Source organism: Micromys minutus, assembly GCF_963924665.1.
Source record: "Micromys minutus genome assembly, chromosome: 1".
Classification (NCBI taxonomy): Eukaryota; Metazoa; Chordata; class Mammalia; order Rodentia; family Muridae; genus Micromys; species Micromys minutus.
This window is the reverse complement of record NC_137969.1, coordinates 138,292,567-138,306,826: the sequence shown is the minus strand read 5'-3', so window position 1 is coordinate 138,306,826 and position 14,260 is coordinate 138,292,567. Positions and strand designations below refer to the sequence as shown.

Below are 14,260 nucleotides of genomic sequence, written 5' to 3'. Positions count from 1 at the left end.
AGCCATAGGGTACTAAAGAAGATAATATCATCTACTAACATATTAAGGGACAAAACAAATAAGTAAGTGAAGTTTCAATAAAATACCAGGGCAAGTGGTACTGTGAATGCATTCTTTATTAAATCTGGCATTTTTTTCCAATTTCCAAATTTTATTTGGGAGTCAGTTTTTTAATCTGTTGTTTGTGTTTTCTAAGATGCTTGTGGTTTTTTTAATGTATCAGCTCTATTAAAGTTGCTGAAAATAAGGTCTTGCATTGTTTGCCTTTTGATTTCTGTATTTTTGAAGTTAAATAGGCCAACTAAGGTGGAACAGAGTTGAAGTTGCTTGTCTACAGTATTCTAATTATTTGGCAGACTACATTCCTGATCCTCCAGCACTACTATTTCCCTGCTTCTGCATGACACTTCTTAGATGGCTTTATGTTATTCATTTCTGGGGTGGATAAAAACTAGAAGAACTACTGGTTATGGTCTATTGCTCATGATCCTAGAATTTATATCCCCAGTGTAGCCACTGTACAAGTTAGATTCCTGAACCTTGTGATCTGAATATCCCCACTCACCTCAGATATAAAGAAAACCCTACTTAGATGTGATAATACTTACTTCATGAATTTGTTTGCTGAAAGATAACGGAAATAGTCTTTCAGTGTTACGTGCTTGACCTTCTTGAGTTCTGATATCTTTCCCCTCTGCTTCCTAGTTATATATGTTTGGCAGGATATTGTTCTCTTTCCAGTAACTCCCCCCATCCAATCACTCCACTCCTTTTATTGTGAACAAATTGCCTTATCTCCAATCCTTTAAACTTTCCCTATAAAATTAAACTGCTAGCTTTGTTTTATAGTTTGTTCAACAATATCTAAATTATTTGGTGGATAGTACAATTAAATTTTCTAAAAGAATATTTATAAGAAGTTTTTGAGAATGAATTTCTTAATAATATTGAGGTATATTTTTATAAATTAATTGAAGAGACAGTGATAAAAATGCATATTATTTGTAGCTCAATATTTGGATGTCAACACAATATTATACATGTTTTTAAAACCCCCACAAAGAGACTGATGCTCATACATATGTCTAAAATAAATATTCATAATGACTTTGCCTGTAGATACTCATTTCAAATTCCTGACAGCAATGCAAAGATGATAATAAACAGTCAGACCTTGACATTATTAAATGATACATGAGACAGTTATGCTAATTTAGCCTTTGACTTATCCGTCATTCACCATCCAAAAGTCTTTTTTGAAATAAAATTGCCATTCGGAGTCTTTGAAAATGTGACTGCATATACTTTTTTTCTTAGTAAAAAAGATATACACTCAGAGACATTCCGAAAAAACACAGTCATTATTTGATTCTAAAATGTAAAAGTGAATAAAGTATTGACTGTTTTATGGCAATTGATTTTATAAAGTATCTTCCACAAAGATTATAGGTAAAAACCACCAGCATTTAGGCTTTTGTCTTATTTTTTGTTTTTGAATCTGATCTTTAAACAGGGTCTTTCTATTTAGTGCTGGCTGTCCTACAAGTCAGTCAGTTGGCTTCAAACTCACAGAAATCACCTCTACTCCCTAATGCTGGGATTAAAGGAATGGGCCACTACTCCAGGCTAGCCATTTAGTTTTTCAACGTGTTCGAAAGACCTATTTTTTAAAAATGTTTTACAGCAAATAAACATACTTGTGGTTTATAAAATAGTCATTTTGGCCACTAGAACATAGGTAAGAATAGAGACAGGAATTAGATGGGGGTTTTCTCAGACTCTTCCGTGTTACACTAGTGGTGGTGTGGACCTGGTTCTCTCTTGCTCTGTACAGGTGATTAAAGCAGTGGAAGAAGGCTACCGCCTGCCCAGCCCCATGGATTGTCCTGCTGCGCTATATCAATTAATGCTGGACTGCTGGCAGAAAGATCGAAACAGCAGGCCCAAGTTTGAGGAAATAGTCAACATGCTGGACAAGCTGATACGAAACCCAAGTAGTCTGAAGACACTGGTGAATGCGTCAAGCAGGTACAAGGCCAGGCTTGAATAATTTCTTGGAATATATACCTAATCAGGTTGATGTCATAAATATTTAATCAATTTAGTCAGCTATGTATTAATATGTGATTCTGTATGTCATTAGTTTACTTAACTATAATTCTCTATAATGTTTCTCCCTTGGGGAAAAAAGGAATGAACAATTATATCAGACAGGACCTTTGCCTAACCTACTTGGGAAATATGTCAGTGTCATCAAAATAATGGCCAGCTCCATGGAAATAGCGTTGGAAAACAGGATACAAATGTATTTGGAGCATATGTACTGGTAGAGAACTAAAATTATACAAGGCTAAGGGAGAACTGGTGCATTTTAATCCAGACATCTAACTGTGATTACCCATGAACTTTTTGTAATACATATCACCAATGGTCATTTACAAATAATTACACCATACCATACCATTTATGAACACTCATGATTGCATGGCCTCTTTTGATTTCATCTGCTTGTACAGAGATATTGGTCCATCATTTAGTATTCAGTTGGCAGATTTAAAACTGATAAATGAATAATCTTTTGGAAATATATGCACAAGCTAATAACCATAGTTTCTACTTTTCTGAATTATAAAAGGAATGCATTTAAATAATACTTAATATTTGCAAAATATATTTTATCTCTTTATCAGAAAAAAATATTGAAATGTTCCCTCTAATAAAAATCAAGTTGGTTCCAAATTATGAAATTTACTAGATTATTACTTTCAGCATACTTCCTGCCATTGTCTGTTTTTTATAGGAGAGGAAATCATGTGAGTAGCTGACTTGGCTGCTTATTAAAGTGAAGTGAATAAAACTGCTTCCTTATGATAAAGCTGCGTGAATTCTATGATCTTTATGCAACACCTTTTACTAGGCAGAAAGTCATTTTAACATAAGTCAGAAATGAACATTCAGAGTCTGTTGATGTTCTTTGAACTTTCTAAGCAACCAGCCAAAGCCTATATCTCCTTAGCAATTATTCCATATATTTTATCCTAAATAACTACTTTAATATTCACTCTGGTCATGTACAATATAAAGCCTTCCTCTTACTTATTTATTTGAATGATGCAGAAGTGATTGTTACAAATGAAACTAAGAAAAAATGCTAACAAAAATCCCTTCATATTCCAAATCATATTAATTCTTGTAATCACCTGTTTTATATACTTATATATAGTATATGGTATGTTTTCTGGCCTATGTTTTATAGAATTCAGCATACTATGTACATAGCCTTCAGACCATGTGACTCACTACCCATCCTTGACCACTAATTCTGCAAGGTTGAAGTTTCTGACTCTTTAACCACTCTCATTCATGTCAAAAGATTTGTTGACTCCAGTAAGAGAAAAAATGAATATCTCATAAATTCGTGTTGTCTGTGATCCAGTTTTCCAAACTCTATTAGAATTCTAGAAATCATGGAGGCTACACTAGCAGTTCGAGAGAGTCAAGAAGATACCATTTATTTTAATTTATATTTTCGAAGTTGAAACATAATTGCATAGTTTTCTCCTCTTTCTGTTTCCTCCATAGCTCTTCCTTCCCTGTGCTGTCTCTCAAATTCTCCAAATTTACAGCCTAAGTTTTTTAATTGTACACATGTACAAACACATGCAAATAATACACTTTATGATATATATATATATATATATATATATATATATATATATATATATATATATATACAGTATGATTTATATGCAAATGATTGGATAACCAGTTCTTGGACTCATTTTTTAAAAAGAAAAACAAACAAAAACATACTTCTCCCACTTTTAGTCTCTCTCCTTTGCCTGTTGTTCTTTCACTAGGGTTGAGGTCCTGTAAGAATGTTTTCTCTTCCATGTTAGCATGCATTTTGTTATCATATATTCAATGTCTTATTTCACCTTGGAGAGTTCATGGGTATATTTCCCCAGACATTTCTAGGAGATACAGTGTCACTGCAGATTTCTTCATGCTCTGGCTCGTTAAATATTTTTGTCTTCTCTTCTGCTGTTTCCCTGGAGCTTTAGGTATGGAAGGTGTGTGAAGATGTGTGATTTGGAGCTGAGCATCATATGATAACTTGTTTTCTACATGTTAATCAGTTATGGTCTTCTGTAGTGGACTTTGTTGCAAAGAAGTGTCTTTGACAAAAGACAAGATCTACACTTACCTGTGGGTTTAAGTTTAGATATTTAGAATGCAGTTAGGATTTATGTGGGTCTAGTAAAGGAGCAGTTGTTCGTACTTCTCCAAAGTCTATGATGTCGCTACTCCTGAGTATTTGTGGAGGTTGCCCCTACTAAGGATGATTTCACTTCTATTGAACAACCTTAAATCCAATTAGAGAGACAATTGTTGTCACCCTGGTGTTCCTGCCATTGCTATACTCGGTGCTTTTATCCAAAGCTAGACTTTGTTATAATGCATTAGCTTCATACATTGGCAGATTAATTACTGCTTCCTTCCCTTGAATGTTTGCATGACAACTTCTGGTATCATAAGCCTTTCCAGCTCATGCTTGATCTTCCAAATTCTGTGCCTAGAGTGCATGGAGCCTTCAGCTATTGCAATTTCTTATGACAGTTCCTTCGATAAAGTTGATGACAAGCAGAATATAACTGGTCAGATATAAAACATCTTTTAACCCATGGATACTATGTACTATAATAGGTGTGAGGGAAAAGGAAAAACAAGGACGAGTTGGATTATCATATACTACAATGGGAAGTATTTGAGTAGGAAAAGTTTGTAGAGAAAATAAGGTATTTTTTCAGGCCATGTTGGATTGAAATTCATGTGAGAAAAATGGAAACTGAAATCAAGTGTATGAACATCTGTGAAATCTTAGCTGGAGATTAACACTTTATGAAACAAATATTATTTAATGACTTCAAAAACAATCAATGAAAATGATCACCTTTCTCTTTGGAAAATTTACTAGTTTATTATAAGCCCACATTTGTAGTCTGCAATAAAAAATCTAACATTTATTTTTCCCATTTGTATTTTGAATAATTAGTATATAATTTCCCTATAAGTTAATTTTTATCCCCCTATACTTTAATGTTTTTCCCAAGGATTTATTGAATTTGATTGAACATTACAAGTACAAATCAAAAAGGATCAGTTCACAACTTCTAATACTTACATTTTGTGTATTTTAGAGTATCTACTTTGTTGGCAGAACATGGTTCTTTGGGCTCTGGAGCCTACAGATCAGTAGGTGAATGGCTGGAAGCAATCAAAATGGGCCGGTACACAGAGATTTTCATGGAAAATGGATACAGTTCTATGGACGCTGTGGCTCAGGTGACTTTGGAGTGAGTAGTCTTTCTGATAATTTTTTTCCATAGTTGTTGGGGCAAGAAAAGTATATGCAGATACCAGAGTGGATGCAATCAAGGGAAAACAGTTAACCTGTGCCCATATGTGGCAGCTTTTCAACGAAGCCTCGTCTCTTTTAGCCTGTGCTGTTAACAGCTGCATGGTTCATGCTTCTTGTGTCCAGTATCTTTGCTATGTTTGTTCATCAAACAGCACTTGAGTGTTTGGATCATTGGAATCACAACTCCTCAGCAGAGTACTGGTACTTTGTGTTGTGGAAAATAGATGTTTTTTGAGTTTTTATACTGATACTTATGTTATATGAATGTAAATATAAAACAAAATGAGCTGTAAGCACAATTGGTGTTGTTAGCACTGTGTGACAAAAAATATAAAAAGATTAAAAAGAAAAAAGAAACAAAAGAAAAAGTGAAAAACAGAAAGAAAGACACAGAGAGAGAGAGGGAGAGAGAGAGAAGGAAGGAAGGAAGGAAGAAAGAAAGAAAAAAGAAAAGAAAAGAGAGAAGGAAGGAAGGAAGGAAGGAAGGAAGGAAGGAAGAAAGAAAGAAAGAAAGAAAGAAAGAAAGAAAGAAAGAAAGAAAGAAAGAAAGATTCCCAAATGACAGAATGTCAGCGTTCAACAGTGAATTCCCAGGTTACAGCTTAAATGAAGCTTTCCTGGCTGGAATTTAATTTAATATCTACATGGTGCCCCTTATATTCCTGAAGTCTGAGAATATGTTAGAGCCTGCCTCTGATGTCTTGTTATTTGGTATAATCTCAGTGGAACCAATTGTGCCCACTTCTGTTTGCACGACTAAGATACAATTTATCGATTCCTATTAAATAATAAATTACTCGAGCTAAATATTGAAGTCTTTAAGATTGTAAGTAATTTGTACTTTATTATATACTCTTTATGTGTGATTATTTTAGCCTAATTGTTATTTGTGAAAATTAATTGTCCTATGGTTCCATCTAGACTTAATCTGAACGAATGTTTTAACCTTTGCAAATATAACTGACTTCAAATGACCTACAAATTTAAAGGGTAAAATATTGTTATTAGGACTTTAAAATATTAGGATGCTCTAAGTCACAAAACCACTGTCTACACTTCATCCTTTCATGTAATACCAATACTGAGAGGCTCTCTAGCCATTTCTACCTACCATTCTGTCATTCTTGATTCATTGAATTCACTGTTCATTCCCAGAAAAGGTAACAGGGTACCATTTATTACAGATTAATATCACAGTCTCAGCACTGTCTTCCTTTTCATTGATTACTAAACGGACATAAAATCACAACCATTGGGCTTGATTTCCTAGTTTACATAATCCCATTCTCACAGCTACTACTAAATCCCATCTTCTTAAAGCCATGGATGTTTTGCCCATTATTTCTTTGATGTTCAAGAATCTCATCTGTGCTGTATTTAAAACAGTATAGTAAAAAAAAAATTCCTAATGATTTGAAACTATTTTTACATAATTACTATTTAATTTTCAGTATAATGATCATTTTAATTTATTAAAGTCATTTGTCATTTTATATTAAAATGATACTGTAGGTATTTCTTCTACCCAATGTCAGATTACTTGTACATATACAATAAAATATTTGCATTAAACAATGTCTCTGTTTTTATTAAGAGAGTATACATGGCCGTATATTTAGTTAGAACTGTTATACTTTTTGTTTATCTCTTCACAAAAAATACAAAAATGTTAATTTATTTATTATATATTTTAGAATTTCTGTTGGTGTATGTGGGGTGTTTTCTTCCTGAAAATTGCTTTATTTCCTGGGGAGCTCAAAATAATAGAAATATGTTTAATAATATTGTACTGTTTTTATTTCTTTTTATATTCTTTCTTATTTATTTTTGTAATTTACTAGACTCTCTACTATGTGTGTACTTCCTTAAGAGTGAAGATGCTCTTCTATCTCTTTATACTTGCTCTCTTGTTAAACGGACCCTCTAAATTTACCTTGCAAATCATTTACTAGAAACAGTAAAGTCAAAAAATGTTGTCTTTTATTAATTGTTTCAGTTTCCTAGGATCCATAGTCATTACCTTAATCCTTACTGGGAATTGGGCATGCTCACTCCATTCCCTAAAGAATTTAATTTTTGGAAGAGCTTGAAATCCTTTGGAGCATACCCTGTTGATCTTATGTGACTTTTCTAATTGTGGTATCTGTAATTAGTGAAATATATATTTCAAGATATTATTTAAAGTAAACCACAGAATAAGAGATCATAAGTCTCTCCTTTTTTCTAGGACTAAGAAGATTAATTTGCATAGTTGTTTGACATTAACCAAGAGAAAAAATGAAATTGTCCACTGCTGATAAATTGCACAAAAGAAATTGGGTAGCTACAATTCAGGGACATGCTCTTAAAACATCTGACCTTAAGTTGTGTACCTACTCACTGTCCAGTCTCTAATTTTTATTGTATGGATCTTGGAAAAAATTACAATAAGATAATACAATGTTTATCAAAATAAATTTATCAATATATTATCAAGATAATAAATGTTTATCAAAATGTTAAAACAACCAAAAAGCAGATGAACAAACTATATACATATGAATTGTATTCCACTGATGACAAGTTTGGATGCATATTAGGTGTATAAATATGAGCATTGAAAATGGTCCCAACTATGACCATTGGCTAACAGCCATCTTCATGTGGGTTATTGCGTTTATCAACTATTAGTCAGTACATGTACGAGGAAAAAGATTAAGAACTTGAATGTCTTGAAGTAAGGTATATTTGATAAGAGTAGCTTTTAATTTTAGATACTTGTACCTTCTGCCTATTTTCTGTTCCCAAACCATGCTATTCTGTCTGTATAGTAATCCTATTTGAATAATCATAGCTAAATGAATGGCAAGCCGCTGCTATCATACGTAAGTAACACAAGTTACTGTTGACAAGGGAAACTGAGCTGGAGGCAAGAAATAAGTTGAAGCTGAAGATTTCAATAAAGAAAACTGGGAAGGAAAACAGCATTTTCAATGCAAATAAATAAAATAACCAATTTAAAGAAAAAGAAACAAAATATTTCTAGTAAGGGCATGATCAGCCTGTTTTGTAGATTTCTTTTCTGGCTACTGCTCTCAAAATTGGTTATTAAGAAAACAAGAAATGCCCAGTGAATTTAAATATTATAATGTTCTGGAAGCAGAATAGATTCCTGAAGCACTCTTATAGGGATAGAGTGTATGATACTAACCAATGGTTTTCTAGGTTGGGAACCCAGATTTGTGCAGTCTAAGACAAACAGCTTCATTAACCTGCAAAAGAAGTCATTACACATAATTTACTAGGTTCTCAGAGGACACATAGGAGAGCTTACTATTCTCTGTACTCTGTGCAATTAAGCTAAAATTCTTATGGTCCAGTTACTTATTTATTTTTTGTTAAAACAAAAACAAAACCAAGGTCTCCTCTCGACAAAACAATCAAATGCTCTCTTGATAAATATATTTACCTTGCACAAACCTCAGAAGCAACTCTCCAGAATTTTTAAAATAAGCCAAGAGAAAACTGACATCACAAGGCTCCACAATAAAATTGATAAAGGCAAAGTTATATGAAGTTGAGTGAATATTTATTACTCTCTCAGGATCCTTCTATTATCCAGCTATTAGTGATGGAATGTAAATTCACTGTCATGATAACAAGAAATTTTAAACACAATGGAGAATGAAAAATCTCTCTGTCTCTGTCTCTTCCCCTTCCCTTCTCCTCCCCCTCTCCCTCCCACCATTCCTTCTTCCCTCTCCTTCTCTCTTTCCTTTTTCTCCCTCTTTCTCCCTCTTCCCTCTCCCTCTTTCACTGTCTCTCTCTCCCTCTCCATCTTCCTCTCAGTCTCCTCCCCTTCTGCCTTCCCCTCCTTCTCTTTCCATCTATCTCCCTTTCTCCCTCTGTCCCTTCTTCTCTCTCCCTTTCTTTTTCTCTCTCTTGTGTTTTCCTTTTCCTCTTTCTTTGTCTATTTGTCTCTCTTTGTGTCTCTCCCTCTCTCTCCCTCTGTTCCTTCTTCCCTCTTTCTCCCTCTTTCCATTCCTGTCTCTCTCTCCCTCTTCCCCTACCCAACCCTTCCTCACCCCCTCTCTGTCACTCTTTGTCTCCTTGTCTCTCTATCTCTTTCTCTCTCTCTCTTTCACACTCACAAACACACAGACACACCAACACACAAACACACACACACACACACACACACACACACACACACACAGTTATCAAAAGGGTGGCTCCATATGTATCCGGTAGTCCTTACTCTTTACTTATCCTACTCGTTCAGACTCACAATGTAGTAAGAACATTTGTCATTAATTAATTCCATGAAATGATATCTGAAAAGATGTTGTAATATGATTGCATCACACTCAGTCATAAATCTTCTGAAGCATGCCATGTCTTGTCAATATAATGCAGTCATCTAGGTCTCTTTGCTCATTATGTTTAACCAAATGGGTCTGTGCTTAAGAGTGCTGTGTTTATACTAGAAACAACCTAAGTATTTTTTAGAAAACAACTGGTCATAAAATAAGTCATGTAATGTGTATTAGGGAGATACATCTAAAACTGTCAAGACATGACATATTCTAGATGCAAAGCAAAATAAGAAAAGTATTGTATTCTTCACAATTGGAAAGTATTTCTTTGCAGGAATCATTGTACATTAATAGACCCACTTCAGTGTTACACACAATGTAACAATAAAATGAAGGGACAATATTAGAAAGATTATCTTTCTAATCTTCTGATTATTACAACTAGTCTGCCTGTGTTATATATGTAGGATGCAGTAAATTAGATATTGTTATGATTGTGACATGGCTTATTGCATAAAGCACTTTCTGAGCAATCATAAAGCAGTCACATAAAAGGTCGGAATCTTATAATCCAATCTTAGGGACCAGAGACAGGCAAATCTGAGATGACTCACTGGTCAGTCAGTCTACATGCAGCAGCAAGTTTGAGGTTCAGTAACAGACCCTGACTCAGTGGATAAATGAATGAATACATAAATGTAAGTAAGATACAAAAGCTCTTGAGAAGACCATTCAGATGTCAGCCTCTGGCATCCACATGTCTACACAGTTGAGCACATGTATGCATATGCCACATGCACATACATTCAGGAACTCAATGCTCATTCACATATAAATACTCACAGTGAAAAAAAAAACAGAAAAAGTTACTGGAAATAGTGAAATGTGTGAGACAAAACTACTTACAGTATTTTACTGCATATGTCAATACTGGAAAAAATATTTAAGATTTAAATAATTTTCTAAAACACAAATGTAACTCTTCTAGAAAGTATCTGAGAACATTTAAATTGCCTAAATTGTTATTCTATTTTTCATGGAAAATTATATTATGAATATTTCTATTGCAAACATATTATTAAACTTATTTTTCTCTGTATATAACTTTCATAACTTTTGGAGTGGCAAATCATATTTTATAAAATACCATTGAACTCTATTAAAAATGTACATTATTTGTAATATGTTTTAAAGTGTAATTTTTATGATTTTCTTTGTAAGTCTAGATTTGTAATTTCATTTATCTCTTAAGAATAAATAAAGGGACCTGGGAAAGAAGAGAGAGGGCAAAAGAGAGTGAAAATTAATTTCAATACTCTGGTCATATGCATGTGTGTGCTGAAAACATCAGATAATACACTGACGTAGACAAGTTCTTTTATGTGCTTTTAAATAGGAAGATTAGAACAAACTTAACTTAAAATTTGTTTGTATAAGATTTTTTTGCCGAGTATGGTTGTATATTATAGGACTATAATTCTAACACATGAAAAGAAAAATTAATCGTGACTTTTATAAATGCAAACTCTGTACCCATATTCAGTAACCAACTCAATTATCTAAAAGTTTAATTTTTTAGCATAAGATATTTCTCATATTAACATATTGGATTATTTTATAATCAGTAATTTTGGAGAAATAAATCATGTACTAAAAAAATGAAGCAAGTGAATCAATATCACATAGACAAGTCAGAATATAGTGCAAGTGTATACACACACACAGACACATACAGATACACACACACAGACACATACACACACAGACACATACACATACACACACACACACAAACACACACACACACACAAACACACACACATACACATGCACAAACACAAACATCTTCAAATTAACAAGTTCTTACATGGAAAGTCCACTTCATTTGATTTGGAATATAAATACATTTTCGGTTTAAAGTCATAGTGAACAGTAATAGTTATTGTAAATATTATTTCTACTTGTGTAATTATGAATTATGAAACTTGATTACACAAGTTACTTAAATAAATAAATGTCTCTCAGGACTCAGAATTTATCAACTAGATTTCACTATGAAGATGACAAACATAGATTTAAAGTGTAATTTCTAGTTCAAAAAAAAAAAAGCTATTACTAGGGATTGATTATTTCAAGCTCAAAATTTAATCATTTTTCTCTAGGGTACATTCTATACTTGCTCATAAACACCCATAAATGTTCATATTACACAATTTTTCATGAAATATATAAAATAATTTAAATTTCCTGAAATGGAAATTATGCTAAAATGTACATTCATTATAAAACTTCAGTAAAAACAACAAAAGAACAGGTTTGGTTCTTTTGGGATTTTTCTGCATTGAGTATTTACAGTTTCCTGTTTTATAAGTTAATTTTTGCATTTAGCATGAAATGTTTGCCAAAATCACATCGAAATTTAATAAGAAATTTAGGTGCAAATTTCAGTTAGAAATCTGGGTTTTGTCTTGCCTCATTCATCTGCCATTGTGTTCTACAACCAAATGATTTAAATTATCCAAATTAAAAATTCTGTATTTCAGTGAAAGGCCTTTCTAGTATAAGGAAGCTGAAAGGTTATTAATTATCATCAGCTGTTCTTATGTTTAATGATATATTTTTTAATATGGAGAGAATTTCCATCAGTGATTCATCACTGCCTGAGAAACTTTAGCCTTTTACTCTAGTATCTATTCAGCAGAAGCTGCGGCATCCTACAGTGCACAGAACTGTCCTCTAACAGCATTGACTAGCCAATGGGCAAGCCTACTTATGCCAATTGAATTGCAAAGAAATTCAACTAAATTCAAATAAAGTCTTTTTATTTGTACTTCAATCTTTGTCTGTTACTCCAATAACAAGTGACTTTGTTTCTAATTGGATTTTTATTAAATCTATGTTTCACTGATGATTCTCTTGTAAACCACACCAGCCATTATTATCGATATAGTGTTCAGTGAGATCTTAATATTTAATAGCCACATTGGAAGAAAGAATTCTATCACCCTCATAAGAACCAGTTGCATTTTATTTTTGCTTTTTTTCTCACTTCCAAAATCTCTAAAAAAAATTTCAGAAAATGCAAAGGAGACAAGAAATAGAAAAATTTCTTAGTAGATGATTCTTTCCAAGAATGACAAGGTTGGAGTCAAGGTTCTCAGTCTTCTTGCTTTGTACTGCCTGAAGGTCCCGTGTTTCCCCAACATGACCTTTTTGTCATTGTCTTTCATTGTATTGAAATCTATGAAAATTATAGGTAACACATTGATGACAAAAACTTTTCAATGTTTGACCAATGTCTTTGGCAAGATGACTTCTTGAAAAAATCTAATGTGCTAGACATATTTGGCATTAGCATTTTGAATTATAAGGGCTAAGTTTGCCTAGGATTGATACATATGATTTTCCGTATATGTAGATTGTTTATATTTGTTAAAAAAAACTCCTTTGAGAAATATTTTATTTGTCTATGAAATCGTGTTTAAAATTCATTTTTAGCAATCTAAGATACCGTGAATGTATAAACAAACGTTTAAAAATGTAATTTGAACAATAACATTTTTCATCCTAGAAAGACAATCTAGGTTTAAAGCCCTTTAGAAAGCAAAGAGTCTTCCGGATTCTCTAACTGTCAAAAGAAAACAAAAGCTTATGTGTCTTTTGATAAAAGATGGAAGCGTAGCACTTTGATTGTGAACTAAAATATGACACCGAATATTTTGAGAAAAGTACTGTCGTAATGATCAGTGCCAAGGGGTGTGTGTCTGGTAACCTGGCTGTATGGGATGAGTGAGTATCCTAAAGTGCTTGGTCTTCAACTGATAAAGCATAATACTTTAAAGTATGTTCAACATTTCTTTTAGCAAAGATAATGCTCAATGTGGTTTTAAGACCACACTTTAAATACTGTTCAATAAAACTGTACCCATTGAGTTTAGCATTTATTGATAAGATATGAACATTCATTTTTTTCACCACTATGTACCATTTACATAATGATCGTCACTCCTGGGAATAAATGTACATTTTATTTGACTGCAAAGAGATGCTTTTTTTGTTATTTTTTCAAGAAACAACTTTAGAACCCACCTTTGAGAAGTGGACTGTGAATATCTAAAAGTGTCGCTCCTTTATGACTAATTCCTGCAAACTTTATTCCCCGTGGCAGCGTGAGATTTTGAGGTGTGCTACAAATTGAATCAATACATACATCCAATGTGTGCTCTCTTCATGCAGGGATTTGAGACGCCTGGGAGTGACTCTGGTGGGGCACCAGAAGAAGATCATGAACAGCCTTCAAGAGATGAAGGTGCAGCTGGTAAACGGGATGGTGCCAGTGTGACCAGCACATGGGTCACTTCTCCAAGTGAAAAACTCTGCACTTTGTAAACAGCCCTGAGATTTATTTTAACAGAGAAAGGGAAACGGGGTGGTTTCTAAACTTTGGAGGCATTTGTCTCATCCTTTGAATTTATAATCAATATTTTACTAAAATCTTCAGATCTTCCTCCTAATGTCTTCATTTTTTCACAATGCAAATTTA

At 33.2% G+C, this 14,260-nt stretch overlaps 1 protein-coding gene across 8 annotated transcripts in view; it reads left to right on the top strand.

Moving 5' to 3' along the window:
- The window catches only part of EPHA5 (EPH receptor A5), a gene marked incomplete at both ends in the record, with an annotated part of 356,599 nt that extends 342,540 nt beyond the window's left edge, over positions 1-14,059 (top strand). For 6 of the 8 annotated variants that reach the window (XM_080935769.1, XM_080935768.1, XM_080935766.1 and 3 more), the window contains 3 exons: positions 1,835-2,028; positions 5,202-5,357; positions 13,954-14,059. In XM_080935769.1, the coding sequence (XP_080791895.1) occupies positions 1,835-2,028; positions 5,202-5,357; positions 13,954-14,059 (456 nt within the window). Of the gene's footprint in view, positions 1-1,834; positions 2,029-5,201; positions 5,362-13,953 lie in introns of those variants that run through there. The other 2 variants (XM_080935770.1, XM_080935767.1) reach the window with 1 other exon arrangement.
- Between the last annotated feature and the right edge of the window lie 201 nt (positions 14,060-14,260).